The sequence below is a fragment of the Balaenoptera acutorostrata genome, chromosome 1 (genome assembly GCF_949987535.1).
Source record: "Balaenoptera acutorostrata chromosome 1, mBalAcu1.1, whole genome shotgun sequence".
Lineage (NCBI taxonomy): Eukaryota > Metazoa > Chordata > Mammalia > Artiodactyla > Balaenopteridae > Balaenoptera > Balaenoptera acutorostrata.
In genome coordinates this window covers 183,740,152-183,759,766 of record NC_080064.1, presented here as the reverse complement: position 1 = coordinate 183,759,766, position 19,615 = coordinate 183,740,152, and the positions used below count along the sequence as shown (strand labels likewise).

At 35.2% G+C, this 19,615-nt stretch overlaps 1 protein-coding gene across 1 annotated transcript in view; it reads right to left on the bottom strand.

Moving 5' to 3' along the window:
* USH2A (usherin) overlaps positions 1-19,615 on the bottom strand; it is an 800,956-nt gene that overhangs the window by 582,353 nt on the left and 198,988 nt on the right. Inside the window, exon 15 of the mRNA XM_057531465.1 lies at positions 6,390-6,548. Coding sequence (XP_057387448.1) covers positions 6,390-6,548 — 159 coding nt within the window. The remainder of the gene's footprint in view (positions 1-6,389; positions 6,549-19,615) is intronic.

Sequence of the window (19,615 nt, the reverse complement as noted above, 5' to 3'; positions counted from 1 at the left end):
GGGAGTGGACATGATCAGGCATATGCCTGGAACTTTCCATTCTCTAAGGGAAAGGGACAGAGAGTGTAAGTCAGGATTGTGAAACATACAAATGCCAGTGCGGCCGCCACCCACTCCCTCCTGGGACCATGTGCGGGGGAAGGGTGAGGAGAGGCCCATGATGCAGCGGGTACCCTATATCAGTAGGCAGATGCAGCAATATTTAAGTGCTTAAAGAAAAATAGTTAAGCATCTAGCGTACGGTTTTACTCCACAGGATTGCATGGTTTCCAGAGTAACGAGGATGCCGTGTTGAGATCCAGCAAGTGTGCTATGGGACCTTCCGTGACTGGGACAAGGTGACCCTCCAGGCTTGGGCGGGCCAAAGGTTGGATGGCAAACGTGGGAAACAAATTTCAGCGAGCTCCCAGCAATAGCAAGAGCCCAGGGGAGGCTGAGATAGCAGGGTGTTCACGAAGACCTAAACAAGATGAGGATGAACACGTGTTCCCGAGCGTTATGCATTGGTCGTTGATGCCATGAGCGTGGCAAGAGCATTACATCTCAAATGAGCCAGCATCCTCTGACATTTCTGCAGAAGCAAAGGGCCAGGGGAAACTGTCCTTCCCCCGAATGCATTCACGATGGTGGGGGAAAGGGAATAATTGAAGACTGAACAAGAGTGAACTCTATAGGTTGAACGTTGTATCCTCCCCCAAATTCATATGCTAGAAACCTAATGCCCAAGGTGATGGTATTAGGAGGTGGGGGGACTTTGAAAAATGATGACATCATGAGGGTAGAGTCCACACATGGGATTAGTACCCTTGCAAAAGAGGCCCCAGAAAAATCCCTCATCCCTTTCACCACGTGAGGACACAGCGAGAAGTTGGCAGACTGCAACCCCGAAGAGGGCCGTCATCAGAACCCAACCATGCTGGTACCCTGACCTTGGACTTCTAGCCTCCAGAACATTGAGAAATAAATTTCTGTAGTTTAGAAGCCAGTCAGCCTGTGGTATTTTGTTATAGCAGCCTAAACAGACTAAGACAGTGACCATCTGAGTGAAGGGTTATTTTGACATTCTGTTACATATGTCATTTCAAATTCTTCATGAAAATATGTTGAATATCAGACTAGAGTCCAATCAGGTCACAGAAAGCACAGAGTAATCTGAACAAGGAAAGCTGAATACAAAGAATGATTGATTACAAAAGGGTTTTACTTACTTAGGGGACCAGAAACCTCTAAAGAATGCAGGAAGAGAAGAGACAGAGACAGGGAAAAGTCACTACCCCCAGGGCTGAAGCAGAGCGCCTAGGGAAGGAACAGACCTGGAAGAGATGAGACCTGGGATGAGATCAGACTTTGTTGGACAGGGTGCAACCTTGGCCCACTTGATGGTGAAGTTCGCTGAGGTTCCATGAAGGCAGAACTCCCTTGGAACCTGGCCTCTAGCACCTCAGGTGCTCTACCACAGAACTTACAGAGAAAAAACTTACTGGCAGAGTGCCAAGGAAAGCTGCCCATGATGAGAGGCTGCACCATGGAACTCACTGGAAAGCCACCGTCTGCAGTACTAGGGGAAGATGCCACCTGGACATCAGAAGAATTTACTGGGACTGCCGTGCACTGTCTTCTGGGGTGCATCTTGTAGAACTCACTCTTATGGGGCCAGAGCTTGGGAAAGCTGCCCTTTGGGGTCCTGGGGAAAAGCTGCCCAAGGGTAGCTTGGCAACTGTGTATGGCTGAACATCACTTGTTGAGTGATCTCCAGAGAGGGGTGCACACCAGAACCAGGAAAAGAAACCTCCACCTCCTGCAGGATCCCTCCAACACCCTCTACTGATAGAGTGCAACATCATACAGGCTAGTAAAGGGGAGATGTTTACAGGTTCCAGCTCCATTACCACAAAGCAGGCAATGAAGCCAAGGTTTGAAACGGAGAGGCAACAAATTGATAACTTGTACAAGTATATACTAAAAAATCTTTTATGAGACCATGATCTTTAGCCATATTCTTGGGAAACATTTCCTTGGGAAGCATATAAAATGACTGATGTGTTATTTATAATAGGAAATGTTTAAGTAAATTAAAGTTGAATTTCTTAATGAGTTATATTAGTCTAATATTACATTAATAGGATTCTAATATTATATAGTTATTTAAAACAATAGTGATGAAGACCATACAGCAACATGAGAAAAAATATGAAATGTAATACTGCATAGACTTGATTATTATGCAAAATAAACTGAAGTACATATTTTCCCAGAAATTTTCCAAAATGAAATTCGTTTTTGCACTAGAATGCTGGAATTGTGATGCTTTAATTTTTTTTCCTTTAAATTTTCTTAATTGGATATACCACTTTTATAATAAAAAGTTATACAAATTCAAATCAAAATCAGGTGTTCAGAGAAATTATTTTACAAGAACATCATGAAATTCCTCTTTAGAGATGCACTGGGTCACAATATTGGTTGACCCCAGCCCCCGTGTGTGGCATTCCCCCTAAAGTACCACCCACCAGAGCCTCACGGAACTGTGCAAGTTGCCTGAATTAACCTTATTTTCTCACACACCTTCATGCCTTGTCTTGTACAATTTCTTCCATGAGAGTGAGTCTTCCTCTACTGTGGTATCTGGTTAATTCACCTCACATCACCTGTTTCTGTGGAACTTTCAATGGTTCTCAATCACTATCTCTGCCCTCACAGGCATGGTTGCTTTTTACCCCTCCTCCACTTATAGGATACTCAGAAATATTCTAAAAATATTTCTTAATACTCAAGTCTATTCTGGTACAATATTTAATATATTACTTTGTAATCTTGGTATATTTATCTATATCTCTTTTCAATAATGAGAACTGTTCCTTCCATCCTGGTATTTCTAGTGGCTGGTACCCTTCCTGGTCTGCAGTAAGCAGTGAACAAAGTGTAACTGAATGAATGAATGATTCTTCATATACATATTTTTTTTTCTAGGAAATAGTATTAAGAGCCTTATAATAAAAAACATTGATTTTCATCTATTCTGTTTTCATTCTTATCCCCTGCTTATATTTTCTGGTTTTTTAGGTTTATTTCTCTCAGAGGTAACTGAACAACCTTACGCTTGTTACATTGATCCTTTGATGTGGTATGGAGTAATAAATGATAATGACATTAAAGGTAGAAGTGAAATCCCAGAGTTCACTAAGATACAATGTTGTCTAAAATTCTCATCTTAAACTATGCTAATGTCCCTAGTGACGTAAGCAATGGTCACACGTAGAAATAATCTTCCTCTAGTGTCCCTGTGAAAGCATTTCCCTGGAGTAACATTTAAGGACTATCTCCCCACTCATGGTGACCCGAAGGAGGAAAGATTTAACTGATTGTGAATTTGGGAGGAAAAAAAAGCAAAGCATCCTCAGCCCACTGATTTCTTTTCTAATCTGTCTTCCTGCAGGAGAAAAGGTATATTCTCCAATCTGGCTTCTATTAATAATGATGATGATTTTTATTTTTCATTTCCATCTTATAGATGGAATCCTTATGTCTAGTTCCCCTTTAGCTTCAAACTCAAGTAGGAAAAAATAATATGATTTACTGACTACCCCTTAAAACTTCAATACTATCAAAAGTGTGTTATTTCCTACAATAGCTGTTCTCTTCACCCCTATAACACATAAAATACCTATTGGCAACCCTAATCGTGGCTGCAGGGGAGATAATATTAGGTGCTGATTATGTACAATCCCCACTGTGCTAACTTACGCCTTTCTCTTCTACTTTTGAAAACTAATTAGGATGCAAAATGAGTGAAATGTTACCTAGGGAAACCACTGACTATACCTCAACTTCCTTTTAAAAAGTTATTTATAAACTTTAAAATTATTCCATCATTATTAGCAGGTATTACTAAGAACAAATAATTTGCAAGCTCTAAAAATGAAAATACCGGTGTGTTATGATCTTAGGTTGGAAACTACTGCCCTGGAGAATCCTTTAGTGCATCAGGCCAGCTAGGAAAAGTTTTATTCTAACAAGGAATTCTATAATGGTCTCAACCAAATGGTCAAACTTGCTTGGAAGACACACTATTAATTTTCTTTGAAAAGTTCAATGATTCTCCACCTATAATTCCAAATGCCTTTATTTAACCCAAAGATTTGTGTTCATCCGACTGGATATAAGTACTGTTTCCTCTTCATATTACACATGCTATCCACACACTGGAAATAGACTAATAAACATGAGGGTATTATTAGAATGATACAAAATTCTGACAGCATTAACCAATTGTTCTTACTGTTCAAATGCCATCATGCAGATAATTTGCATATCATTAATTATAGTGATTGTCAAGAAATGCCAGAAGTGGCATTTTTTTAATGAAAAATAAGGATTTAAGAAATAATACCTGTTTAATAGGATTATATAAATTTCTGATTAGTGAACGAGCACACATTTATTATGTAAGAAACTGTTATTTGGATTCTATATTAGTGCAATCATGAAAAAGAGCCAGAGTGTTGTACTCACATGTAATGTTCTATAAAATAGATCACTGTATGTTACTACGTAAAACATGCCTCTGGGTTGAAGGGTATAATTGAGGTTTAATTTTACTATTGAATTAACCTATATGGAAAATAGAGTGACCCTAATATACAACTTAAGAAATAATTCAACCAGTAATAGTGTCATCTTCAAAATCACTTTCAATATTTTAATAACTCTCTCTTCTTCTATCACAAAAACTTAAGTTTCAGGACACCTGGATCATGCTGATATTTGGAAGAAAATAAACATTCTAGTAGCAGGTTTTTAGGATGCTTTGCCAACATAGCAGATGTAGACAGATGTTCCTTTCCCTTTGCAATCTGCATTATAAAGTTCAGAGTTTCCATTAACTTCAAAGAAGACTAGGAGTACTGAAGAGACATTTAGAGTTAACACAAAGTACTGAATGTAATAACATAAGTCATACAGAACTGGGTGCAAAATGTAACCTACTGTAATATATACAAAATAAAACTGTATGCTATGCAAAAGTTGTAATGCCAATCAATATGTCAAAACAAGGCACCTTCCTAATCATTTTCAGAAAGATTATGGAACTTCAGTGTTTTTACAAAGCTTTATACACTTTTCTAATTAATTTATCATGTTAAACTAGAATTTGGAAAACTGGGTCTTAAACAAAGAGAACAACATGGAAACCTGAATTGGAATCACTGTTCCAATGTTTCTTAAACTAGTTTCTTAAACTAGTTTGTAGCTAAACATGACCAAAGCAAACATCAGAGAAGACAGAGCTGGAAGAAAATTTCCAAGTTTTCCCTCTGTCTTTAGGGAAAAATTATCTAAAACATCTGAGTAAATCTTTTTAAAGATAATGGGTCTAAATAGTTTGATTTCTACAAGCTCCTTCAAAATCTTCATAATAGTTACAGGTGCAAAGATAGTCTTCATGGTTTGTCCACATCCTTCTTCTCTCAGTTTAGTTCCACGTTGCTGGGTTTTACCTCTGTGGAAATGGCAATGTATGCATAAAATTATACTATTTGCTTGAATGTTAGTACTCTGATTTCCCTTTCTGAAAAGTCCATTTTTCAACCTGAGAATTTAAAATGTGAACCCCTTATAATAGAAATATTTGATAAATTTTCTATAATCCTTACACCCAGAAAAATGAGAGACCAGTTTGTTGTAAGTCTTCCAGTATTTTTATATATTTTAAATTAAAATATAATTCATAGATTATTTTAATATCTTTTAGTTACCTTAAACAGTACTTCATGGACATTTCCCGTTCATTAATAAGTAAACTAAGATAGCACTTTATAGGTGACCATATTCTACAATTTACTGAATAATGCACCAGATTCTATTATGTCATGTACCATAATTTACTGAAAGTTTTTTGAATGTCTGACTTTTTCCAATATTTTGCAATTACAAATAGTGCACGTTTGGACATATTTTGTGATTTGGTGTCCCTTTATGACTATTCATTTGAGATACATTTTCTAAATTAGGTTTGCTGAGTCAAATGGTTTGCAAAAGGGTAAGGTTTCTCGTATATTTTAACAAGTTATCCCACATGAAAAGTCATACCAATGAACCCTCACAGATAGCCCAGCAGTTTATGTAAGTTCTAGCTCCTCCATATCCTCATTAATCCTGGAAAGGGTAATTTTTTTTCATCTTTGAGGCTTTGATAAGCATTCATGTCTTATCAAACAATAAGCATCTCATTTTCACTGCGTTTCTTTAATTACTAGTGAGATTTGTAATTCTCTCTGCTGAAACACTCCATGCTAGACAACAACATGTCTCCTCAATGTCAAAGAACTTAACTAATGTATCAATTTTCAGAATATTATATCTTTCCATCACCAAACCTTGAAACTCACCGTATGGGTATTGATCTTCAATTGTGTAGATTTCAAAACCATCCCTGAATAAACTGTAAGTGAGCCAGTGGGCATTTGGAGAATCAGGTGGACTCCAGGAAAGACTGATAGCAGAAGAATTTTGAACTTTTCCTCTGGGTGGAGGTTGCTGGGATGGAGCTAAATTACAATGGAGAGAGCATGTATCAGCAAAGGCAATCAATAAGGACACAAGTAAACTGAAGTAAGATATCCAGCAAAGAGGTCTTTTTGATTCAGGATTACTTTATCAAGAAGACATGTGGTTTACCAAGACATTAATAAACAAAGGGTATACATCATGAGTTCTCTAAAACAAAGCTTTTTATCTATAAACATAAAATACATTTGTAGGTCAATGCAGCTGACATAAATATGGTTGGGGGAAAAAACCACAAAAGTTTACATAAGCACTTCTTTTATACTAAAGTACAGTTGACTTACAATATTATATTCATTTCAGGTGTATAACATAGTGATTTGATACTTGTATAGATAATGCACCATACAGGGTTATTACAGCATTATTAACTATATTCCCTGTGCTGTACACTACATCCCCGTGACTTATTTATTCTGTAACTGGAAGTTTGTACTTCTTAATCCCCTTCGCCTATTTCACCCATTCCCCACCTCCCCTCTGGCAACCATTAGTTTGTTCTCTGTATCTGTGAGTCTGTTTCTGTTTTGTTTTATTTGTTCATTTTTTTTAGATTCTGCATATAAATGAAAACATACAGTATTTCTCTAACTCTCCACCTCTTTCTTTGAATTTTTCTGAGAAACTATCCAAGGATGCATAATATATATTTTCTACTTAATTAATTTAAAAGTTGATACACATAAATTGTGTTTAAACTTGAAATAAGTCGTGTAATTTTTTGATTTTTTAAAAGGAAGTTTTCCATTCCATTAAGCACAATGCTTCATCTTGCTTCACAGAGCATAGTGTAAAAGAAGAATAATAGCTGGTGATACAAATAGCTGTGGATGCTAAGGATGTTAAATAGTCTAAATATTAGCAAGAAACAAATTAAATGTACTACGTGAACACCAAGCACCTGTTAGAGTTGCTATGATTGTTTATAACACCTGTTAAAAATGCTGTGGTTGTAATATAGAAAACAAACTTATGGTTACCAAAGGGGAAATTGGTGTGGGGGGGGGGAAGGGGGAGAAGGGATAAATTAGGAGTTTGGGATTAAAAGATACACACTACTATACATAAAATAGATAAACAACAAGGACCTACTGTTTAGCACAGGGAACTATATTCAATACCTTGTAATAATCTATAATTGAAAAAAATCTGAAAAAGAATATATATAAATATATGTATATAACTGAAGCACTTTGCTGTACACCTGATACTAACAAAACATTGTAAATCAACTATACTTCAGTTTAAAAAGTGCTGTGATTCAGTTGTAGAGAACAAACATATGGACACCAAAGGGGGAAAGCAGGGCAGGGGGGATGAATTGGGAGATTGGGATTGACATATATACACTAATATATACAAAATAGATAACTAATACGAACCTGCTGTATAGCACAAAAAATAAAAAATAAATTAAAAATGCTGTGATTGTTAGAGATAATACGTTTGCTTCCATCAGGCACATGAGAGCATTCATCTCACTATTTTAGTGATATTTTTTATAGTATAAATATATACTATGAACACATTGTTTCTTATCACTATATTTTTCGTAGTCTCCCTATTTTGGAGGATCAGTCTACATTTTTTCCCCCAGAATATATAAAGGTAAAGGAGAAAAACAATGTCTAACTATATTTTAAGGGCAATCAACCACCAGTTTATTTACCCCCTGCTGGTTTAAGATGCATAACCCTCCATCCATTTAGAGAAGCATAATCTAATCGGACTTTCTCACTGAATAAAATGACGAGGGCAGAGTTTGCTGTGTTAACTTATTTTGTAAACCATTAATCTTTCTGTTGAGAAAAAATTTTAAATCATGAATCGATCATGAATCAATCAATTATCAATATTATTATATGAAATATCTGCAGTCACTAGGCGATAGTCAATGTTTCAGAAGAAAAGAAAGTGCACACTCAAGTGATTTAATAAAGAGCTTGGGCTTCCCTGGTGGCGCAGTGGTTGAGAATCTGCCTGCTAATGCAGGGGACAAGGGTTCGAGCCCTGGTCTGGGAAGATCCCACATGCCACGGAGCAACTAGGCCCGTAAGCCACAACTACTGAGCCTGCGCGTCTGGAGTCTGTGCTCCGCAACAAGAGAGGCCGCGATAGTGAGAGGCCCGCGCACCGCGATGAAGAGTGGCCCCCGCTTGCCACAACTAGAGAAAGCCCTCGCACAGAAACGAAGACCCAACACAGCCAAAAATTAATTAATTAATTAATTAAAAAAAAAAAGAGCTTAATAAACTATTTTCAAAAGGGTGGGCAGAATGTAAAGGAATCAAAAGACATGGAGCAGTACTCTGGGGTATGGTAATAGCAGAGCTCTTTTACTACTTACGTCATGGGTCAAGACCAATCCCAGGCTCAATGATTCACTAGAAATTCATTCACTCATCATATAGTCCTACTAATGGGTAAGATTTATTACAGCAAAAGGATACAGAGTACAATCAAAAAAGGGAAAACGTACATGGGTAAAGTCTGGGGGAAACCAGGCACAAGCTTCGAGTCACAGAGGATGGGCTTAATTCCCCTAGCAACATATAAAAACATATGTGAAATGTTGCCAACCAGAGAAGTTCGTTAGAAACTCAGTTCCCAGTGTTTATACTGGGGGCTGTTCATGTAGGCAGCCTCTGCCTGGCTCACACCAAAATTCCAAACTCCCAGAAAGAAAGCAGGTGTTAAGCATTGTATGGTCAGGCCACTCAAGAGGGCTGTTCTCTTGATCTCTGTACATCCCCTGCTCAACCAGTGCCTGCTTCACCTACAACCTACTCACAGGACTGACCTTCCTACATACTTGCCCCAGGTCCCAGCTAATGATTGCTCTTATCAGAGGCAGTGAAGGGCGTGGCCCACTGCTGGTTTCCTTGGTAAGCGAAGAGCCAGCCAGAGGTAATTCCCCCTATAAGTGGCAATCCCTCCCACCCCTCAGTGAAGCCTACAGTCATGTCCTGCCCGATGTCCCCTGCATATGGTGGGGTGTCACTCCAGGACCTTGCTTCAGACATGTAAGCTCTCCCATCCATTAAATCATTCATGTCTCTGTCATGGACTCCAGACTCCTTCTTTGGTCTCAAAACTGGGGAAATGGAGGCCAGTATTTCCTGTGGGTTGCAGCCTAACAAGCATAAACCATGTAATCTGTACAAAATTTAAGAGACAGTGAGCCCTTCTTAACAATTCTGAGGATGGTGGGAGCCGTCACAAAATCCAAGTCCCAGATGCCAGCCAAAGGCCAACTTTGTAAGCAGGTCTTTCTAAAGACAAGCATTCAGGCCTGCTATGTTAACTTTTTCTCACACATTATCCCTAGCTTGAAGGGGCACAGCACTCAGGGACAGAAAGGGATGTGTGAAGAGCATCATCTGACCACTCATTGAAGGACAGAGCCAGCTCAAGGCCACTCTTATACTGAGACAGGGAGCTGGGGATTAAATGTTCTGACTTCCCTTTCTGCCAGCCCTCCTCCAGATGACTAGAAGGTTCCTACTTGTAGCTGAAGCCAACCAAAAGTCAGGGGGCAAGAGAGCCTGCTGACACAGAACATACAGAATCTTGGGGAACAGAACAGAGTGAGAAGTATGGAGTAGTAATGTGAAGTTATCCTAACACACCAGGCAAAGACTTTCAACTAAGAGCTATTACTAATTCATCAGTACTCATGAGTGATATACTCCATTTTAAAGACATGATATAATCCAACAATAGCATGTTAAGAAAGTATATCAAGAGCACTGAATTTGAAATATATAAAATTCCATATCTTATGCATAAGCTTTCTAAAGACAATGTCTCTAAACCTATGGTAGATAATATTGATGTCACATTTTTCAAGAAAAATATTCAACCTCGATACATTCTCACTCTTCCCCTTTTATTTATCCTTTTTTGGAGGGGATTTTCATTGTTATGTTAAAATTCTAACTGTCCATATGCCTATTTAGATATAGGACAGTGAGTAATAACAATCTCAAAATGACACATGAAAAGAGAATTATTTCCAAACAGCACCTTATATCTTTGAATTCAACGATTTGCCATATTTTGCTATGGTCACTTTGGTTGGTTGAATACTGACAGACATTTGATCTTTCAGTGAATTTTAATTTAGGACTCTAAATCCTGTTATTCTTAGTGGAACTTCAAAGATTCATAAACTGTCTCATCTACAGCACTCTCAAAGAGCCTTGTAATCCACGGCAATTTAATATTTTTAGTGAATATTAGTGATTACATCTAAAACTCTGCATGCTCTCAGGAACACAATAGATTTCAGAGTTAGAGCAATCAAAACTGACCATCAAACTATTTTCTAAGATGGCGAAATACTTTTGGGATGATTGAAAGAGAGATAGATGTTTCAGTCCCATGTCAAAGGATGTAGAAAATGATTTGCATTACGTGAAAATCTCCTTGACAACAAACACAATCATACACATATATACACACATAGGTTCTTTCAAATGTTTAAAGTTGATTACTTTTTATGACCACCTCTAACCACAATCTTGTCTGACTTCACAGTGTGAATGAATAGTGCTTGTTTGACATTTAAATGAGAATTTTCAAAGACCTGAAGGTTTAGATAGTTCAATACCACTCTAAGAATAAATATTTTGAAATCCTGGGCATGAGATAACTTGAACCCACTTTTATGTGCTGAAAGTAGGATTCTGAGAAAATGGTCATACACTCATTAATCAAAATTGCCAAGAATGGTCTTTGTATAAGACTCTCTTTTAAGGAAGGAAAGTATAATATTGTGACTACATCCATCAGTTTTGGATTACATCCCAGCTTGGGAACTTTGGTAATTGTATGATTGCAGTCAAATTTCAATTGGATGCTCTGACCCTTTTCTTATTTATAGTAAGAAGATGATAATGCCTACCTCTGAAAGCCAAAGAAACTATTATAAGTGTGTTCTAAAAATTAAAGAAAAATATGATAATTGTGTTTCAACAAAAAGGGAATTTCAATAGAGAATGTATAAAAACACCAAAACCAGAGCTGAACAGTATAATAACTAAAATGGAAACTTCTCTAGAAAGGGCTCAATGGCAGATTTGAAATGAAAGAAGAATCAGTAAACTTGATATAAAGCAACAGACGGAACTTAAATATACAACAATATTATTTATCTAACCCAAAGAACAGAGAAGAAAATTTAACAAAAGTGAAAACAGCCTCAGAGACCTGTGAGTAAATGCCATACGTACAGTGCATCAACATATGTGTAATGGGAACCACAAAGGAGAGAAAAGACAGAGAAAGGAGAAAAAAACATTTGAAGAAATATTGGCTCAAACTGTCCAAATTCAATGTAAAACACTTATCTCCAATTCCAAAAAGCATAATGAATTCAAGTAGGATACACACAAAGTGATTCAGACCTAGACATAGTGTAGTCAAACTGGTGAAAGAAAAAGACAAACTCTTGAAAGCAGTAAGAGAAAAACAACTCATAACACAGTTGAAGGGAAATACAATTAAAGGTTTACAGAAACAAAGGAGGCCAGAAGGTAGTAGAATGACATTTTTAAAGTCCCAAAAGAAAAAAGAATAGTTGGTACCAAGAACTCTATATCTAGAAAAAATTACTCATCAAAAGTAAAAGTTAAATAAAGGTATTCTCAAATAATTTAAAAAAAAAATCTAAGAGAATTCATTGTTAGCAGTCTAGCCCTATGAAAACTAGAAATAATGGATACAGACAGAAACACCAAAGCAATCCACCAGGCTAAAAGGAAATGATAAAGAGAGTAAATTGAATCATGGGAAGGTAGGGAAAACACCAGAAATGGTAAATATGTGGGTAAATTATGTGGATAAATATTAAAGACAGTGTATGTGTGTTCTGTATTCATATTCCACTTTCTTCTGTCAAATCATTTTAAAAGCCTACTATTGCTTAAAACAATTATATTAGTGTAACATACATATATACCCACATGCACACACACACATGCATGCACACACAATCATAGCACAAAAATGGGGAAGGAAAAGGAGCTACATCAGAGCATAGTTGTTATATTTTACTAGAATTAAGTCTGTACAAACCTGAAGTAATCTGTGGCAGACAAAGATGTATAGTCTAATTCTTAGAGCAGTCACTAGTAAAATAGCGCTAAAATATAGATTAAAAGTCATCAGAGTATGGTAAACCAATTTTCAACAAGATTGCCAATTATTAAGGAAAGAATATTTTTTTAAACAGATACTGGTGGGACAACTGGATAGCCACATTTAAAAGAATGAACCTGGAGCCTTAACTAGCACCATATATAGAAATTAATTCAAAATGGATCAAAGACCTAAGTGTAAGAGCTAAAACTATAAAACTGTTAGCAACAAACATAAGGGTTTGCTTATCTTCATAACCTTGTATTTGGCAGTGGTTTCATAGATATGACATAAATGCATGAGCAACAAATGAAAAAACAGATAAATTGGACTTCATCAAAATTAAAAACTACTGTGCTTCAAATGACACTGTCAAGAAAATTTAAAGACAACTTGCAGAATGGGAGAAAACATTTGCAAATCATATAGCTGATAAAGGACTTGTACTTAGAACATATAAAAAACAATTACAGCTCAGTAATAAAGACAAATAACCCATTAAAAATGATAAAACTACTTGAACAGATATTTCTTCAAAGACCATACCCAAAGAGCCAATAAGCACATGAAAAGATGCTTGACATAATTAGTCATCAGGAAAATGCAAATCAAAACCACAGTGAGAGAACACTTCACACCATTACAATGGTTATAAGTAAAAAGACAGATAATTAGTGTCGGTGAGGATGTGGAGAAATTGGAACCTTTATACATATTGGTGAGAATGAAAATGAAACAGCTACTTTGGAAAACAGTCTGGCTGTTCCTCAAAAGTTTAAACATAGAGTTAACATGTGGCCCACATTTCCACTTCTAGGTATATCAATCATTACCTTAAATGTGAATGGCCAAAATTCAGTAATTAAGAGACAGAAACTGATGGAATGGATAAAAGAACAAGACCCACCAATATGTGATCTATAAGAAACCCAACTTAAATAAAAAGATACGGTAAGAATAAAGGGCTGAGAAAAATATACTATGCTAACAAACCAAAAGAAAGCTGGAGTAGCTATATTCATTTCAGACCTCAAAACTGGAAAAATTATCAGGGAAAAAAAAGGAACATTACAGAATGAAAAAGTGGCCAAAGCTCAAGAATAGAATGCACCTAAAAACAGAACATCAAAATATTTGAAGCAAAACATGATAGAAGTGCAACAAAAAAATAGATAAATCCTATTAAAATTGGAGAATTCTACACCACCGTTTCAGTAATTGAGAGATTCAGCAGCCAGAAAATCAGTAAGGATACAGCTGACCTGAAAAACACTGAACCAAACTCATCTAACTGACTTTTATAGACTATTCCACCTAATACACATTCTTCTCAAGTTCACATGAAACATTCAAGATGGACCACATAATGGGCCCTAAAATCCACCTTAAAAATATTAAAGTGTAAAAATCATTGAAAGTATATTCTCATCCTACAATAGAACTAAACTGGAAATCAATAACAGAAAAATAAGTTAAAAATCCATAAATATCTGGAGATTAAACAACATGCTTCTAATAACACATGCACCAAAAAAGAAGTCTCAAGAGAAATTTTAAAGTATTTTGAACTAAATGAAAATGAAAATAAAATTTATCAAAATTTGTATGATGCAGCAAAAGCAGTGTTTAGAGGGAAATGTACAGTATATTAAATGCATATATTAAAAGAAATGCATATATAAAAATGCATACAATGGAAAAAAATCTAATATCAATTATCCAAGCTTCATACCTCAGGAAACTAAGAATTTTTAGAAAGACACAAATTATAAAAACTGGCTAAAAATATAAAATCTAACTTGACCTATACTAAGAAATACAATTAGTAATTTAAAATCCCACAAAGAAAATCCAAGTCCAGGTGTTTCACTGGTGAATTCTGTCAAACATATAAGGAAAAAAATGATACAAATCCAATAGAACTCTTTCAAAAAACAGAGGAAGAATGAGTATTTCCCAACATTTTATTTATCAGGCCAGTATTACCCTGATAGCAAATCTACAGAAACATAGTTACAGAACATAAAACTACAGACCAACATCCCCCATGAACAGACATATAAAAATATCTTAATAAAATATTAACAAGCCAGAACTATATCTAAAGATTTAAAAAGAATTAGTTACTACAAGTAATTAGCATTTATCTCTGGAATTAAAGATTTATTCTCTGGAAATCAATTAATTTAACATATCATATCAATAAAATAAAGGACAAAAATTATCTGATCATCTCAATAGAAGCATAAAAAGCATTTGACAAAATCCATACCTACTTGTGATTTAAAAACAAAAACAAAAACAAAAAAACCTCTAAACAAAATAGAAATAGAGGGGAACTTTCTTAACCCCATGGAGGGCATCTACATAAAACCTACAGCTAATATTATACTTAGTAGGGAAATGCTGAAGGTTGCCTTTGTGATCAGAAATGAGGCAAGGATGTCTGTTCCCAGTATTTCTATTTGGCATTTAACTGGAGGTTCTATCAAGTCCTCAAAACAAGAAAAAGAAATTAGAAGCATATAAATGGAAAGAAAGTGAAATTGTTGATGTTCATGGACTACATGATCATCTATGTACAAATTTCTAAAGAATTCGCTCCCCCAAAAAACCTACAAGACATAATAAGTTAATTTAGCAGGGTAACATGATACAACATCAATATTCAAAAATCAATGGCACTTTTCAACAAATGGTGCTGGAACAACTGGCTATCCACATGCAAAAAAATGAATCATAACATAGACCTCACACCCTTCACACAAATCAACTCAAAATGGATCACAAACCTAAATTAAAATATAAAACTACAAAAAAAAATTTTAAAAATTTAAAAAAAAAAACCTACAAACTCCAAGAAGATAGCAAAGGAGAAAATCTAGATAACCTTGGGTTTGGGGATGACTTTTTAGATATGACACCAATGGCATGATCCAAAAAGAAATAACTCATAAGCTTGACTTCATTAAAATCAAAAATTTCTGCTCTGTGAAAGACACTATTAAAAAAATGAAAAGATAAGCCAGAGACTGGAGAAAATACTCGCAAAATACATATCTCATAAAGGACTGTTATTCAAAATACACAAAGAATTCTTAAAACTCAACAATAAGAAAACAAACAACTTGATTAAAAAATGGGTCAAAAACCTTAACAGATACATCACCGAAGACAATATACAGATGCCAAATAAGCATCTGAAAAGAATTTCCTTATCATATGTCATTAGGGAAATGCAAATTAAACTATACACCCGTTAGAATGGCCAAAATCGAGAACATTGACAACACTAAATAATGTTAAGAATGTAGAGCAACAGGAACTCTCATTCACTGCTGGTGGGGATGCAAAATGGTACAGCCACTTTGGAAAACAGTTTGGCAGTTTCTTACAAAACTAAACGTACTCTTACCATATGATCCAGCAATTGTACTCCTGGGTATTTGCCCAAAGGAGTTGAAAACTTATGTCCACTCAAAAACCTGTAAACAGATGTTTAAAGCAGCTTTATTCATAACTGTCAAAAGTATGAAACAATCAAAAGTTCTTCAGTACGTGAATGTACAAGTAAAATGTCGTACATCCAGACAATAGATTATTATTCAGCACTAAAAAGAAATGTGCTATCAAGCCATGAAAAGACATGGAGGAATTTAAATGCATATTTCTAGGTGAAAGAAGTCAAACTGAGAAGGCTACATGTTGTATGAATCCAACTAGATGACATTCTGGAAAAGGCAAAACTATGAAGACAGTAAAAAGATCAGTGGTTTCAGGGTTTGGGTGGGGGAAGAAAGGATGAAAAAGCAGAACACAGAGGATTTTTAAAACTGTAAAACTACTCTATGTATGATGCTAACATGGTGGATACATGTCATTTTATATTGACAAGACCCACAGAATGTATTGAATACACCAAAAATGAACTATATACTTTGTAATCTATGGACTTTGGATGATAATGATATGTCAACGTAGGCTCATCAATTGTAATAAATACACCACTCTGGTTGATACTGGGGAGGCTATGCATGTGAGGGGGCAGAGAAAACATGGGAAATCTCTACTTTCCTCTCAATTTTGTTGTGAACCTAAAACTGCTCTCAAAAATAAAGTCCTTTTAAAAAATCAATTGTACTTCAATATACTAGCAATTAATTTGGAAGTAAAATTAAGAAAACAGTCTCATTCACAGTGTCATTTCATTCACAACAGCATCAAAGAGACTAAGGATGCATTTAATTAAAAATGTACAAGTCCAGTACACTGCAAACTGCATAGCACTGCCAAGAAAAATTAAAGAAGACCTAAATAGACAGGGACATACACTTTCATGTGCTGTAAGACTCAATACTATTAAGATGTCAACTCCACCTAAATTAATCTGTAGATTCAACACAACCTCTACCCAGATCCCAGCACATCTGTTTGTAGAAATTGACAAGATAACACCAAGGATGTATATAGAAATGCGGAAGAAGTAAAATAGTCAAAATAATTTTGAGGAAAATAGTTGGTCCTGATTTCAAGACTAAAGCTATAGTAATCAAAACAGTGTGGCTTTGGTATAAGGATAAACATAAGGATCAATGAACGAGGAGAGAGAACCTTGTATGGTCACTTGACTTTCTTATGTAGTAAAATATATATAAAACATAAAATTTACCATTTTAGCCATTTTTAAAAGTATGTTTTAGTGGCATTAAGTACATTTACAATGTTGTGCAACCATTACCACTATTCATTTCCAAAACTTTTTCATCATCCTAAAGAGAAACTCTGTACCCATTAAACAATAACTTTCCATTCCCCTCCCTCAACCCCTAATAATGACTATTTTACTTTCTATGTATATGAAGTTGCCTATTCTAGGTATCTCATATAAATGGAATTATATAATATTTTTTCATAACTTATTTTGCTTTGCATAATGTTTTCAAAGTTAAACCATATTATATCAAAATTTAATTCATTTTTATGGATGAATAATATTCAATTGTGTGTATATACCACATTCTCCTTATCCACTTATCTTTTAATGGACACTTAGGTTTTTTCTGCATTTTGGGTATTGTGAATAATGCTGCACCCAACACTGGTGTACAAATATCTGTTTAAGTTGCTGCTTTCAATTTGGGGTATTTACCTAAGGAGAGAAATTGCTGGGTTATATGGTAATTCTGTGTTTAACTTTTTGAGGAACCATCAAACTATTTTCCACAATGTCTGCACCTGTTTACAGACCCACCAGCAATGCATAAATTTCTCCACAAGCCTCACCACACTTGTTATTTTACATTTTTTGATAAGGGCCGTCTAAATGGGTATGAAGTGGTACCTCATTGTGGTTTTAATTTGCTTTCCCTAATAAGTAATGATGTTGAGTACCTTTTCATGTGCTTATTGGTCATATGTATATTTTCTTTCAAAAAATGTCTATTCAAGTCTTTTGTCCTTTTTTAAATTAAATTCTTTGGCTTTTGTTGTTGAGTTATAGTTCTTTATATAGTCCAGATACTAATTTCTTATCAGATGTTGACTTGTATGTATTTTCTCCCATTCTGTGTGTTGTTTTTTCACTCTCTTGATAGTGTACTTTGATGCTGACATTTTTAATTTTGAAGAAGTCAGATTTGTCTCTTTTTTTATTTTGTTTTCTGTGCCTTTGGTTTCATACCCAAGAAAACCTTACCAAATCCAAAGTCATGAAGCTTTTATCTTATGTTTTTCATATGACTTTAGTTCCTAAGTTTAGGTGTTTGATCCACTTGGCATTAATTTTTATATATGGTGGAAGGTAAGTGTTCAACTTCATTCTTTTGCATGTGAATACCTGTTTTCCCAGCATCATTTATTCAAAATACTGTCCTTTCCCCATTAAATGATCTAAACACCCTTGTTTCAATCAACTGACCATATATGTAAGGTTTTATTTATGGGCACTCTATTTCATTGGTCTATACATTTGTCTTTATGCCAGTACCACATTATTTTGATTACTGTAGATTTCTAGTTATTTTTGAAGTCAGGAATTTTAAGTCCTCCACTTGTCTTCTTTTCCAAGATTGTTTTAGCCTTGAGATTCCATTTGAATTTAACATGAGTTTTCCTATTGCTGCCAAAAATGCCACTGGGATTCTGATAGGAATTCCATTGACTCTGCAGACTGCTTCAGTGGTACTGACATCATAACAATATTAAGTCTCCCAATCTATAAATATGGAATGTCTTCCATTAATTTATGTTTTATTTAATTTTTAGGAGTGTTTTACAGTTTTCAGTGTTCAAGTCTTTCATCTCTTTAGTTAAATTTATTACTAAGAATTTTATTCATTTTGATGCCAGTGTAAGTAGAATTGTTTTCTTAATTTCCTTTTCTTTTGTTCATTGCTAGAAACACAACTGATTTTAGGTGTTGATCTTGTAACATGCAACTTTGCTGAATTTGTTTATTAGTTCTAGTAGCTTTCTTGTGAATTCTTTGGGATTTTCTCTATATAGGATCATGTCATCTGCAAATAGAGATAGCTTTACTTCTTTCCAATTTGGATGCCTTTTTCTTTTTCTTGTCTAATTATTCTGGCTAGAACTTCTAGTACAATGTTGAATAACAGTCACAAAAGTGGGCATCCTTGTCTTGTGCCTGATGTGAGGAGAAAAGCTTTTAGTATTTCAACAATGAGTATAATGTTAGCCATGGGGTCAGCTGGCTTTTTGCCTAGACACCTGGGCAGCTTAATAGGGAAAGGATAATCATTTCAAAAATATGTTACAGGAACATCTGAACATCCATGTGTCAAAAAATAAAAATGAAATAAAGAACACAGATGCTTTCATCACACCATACACAAAATTAATTCAAAATGTTTTATAGACCTAATGTAAAAGCTAAAAATACAAAACT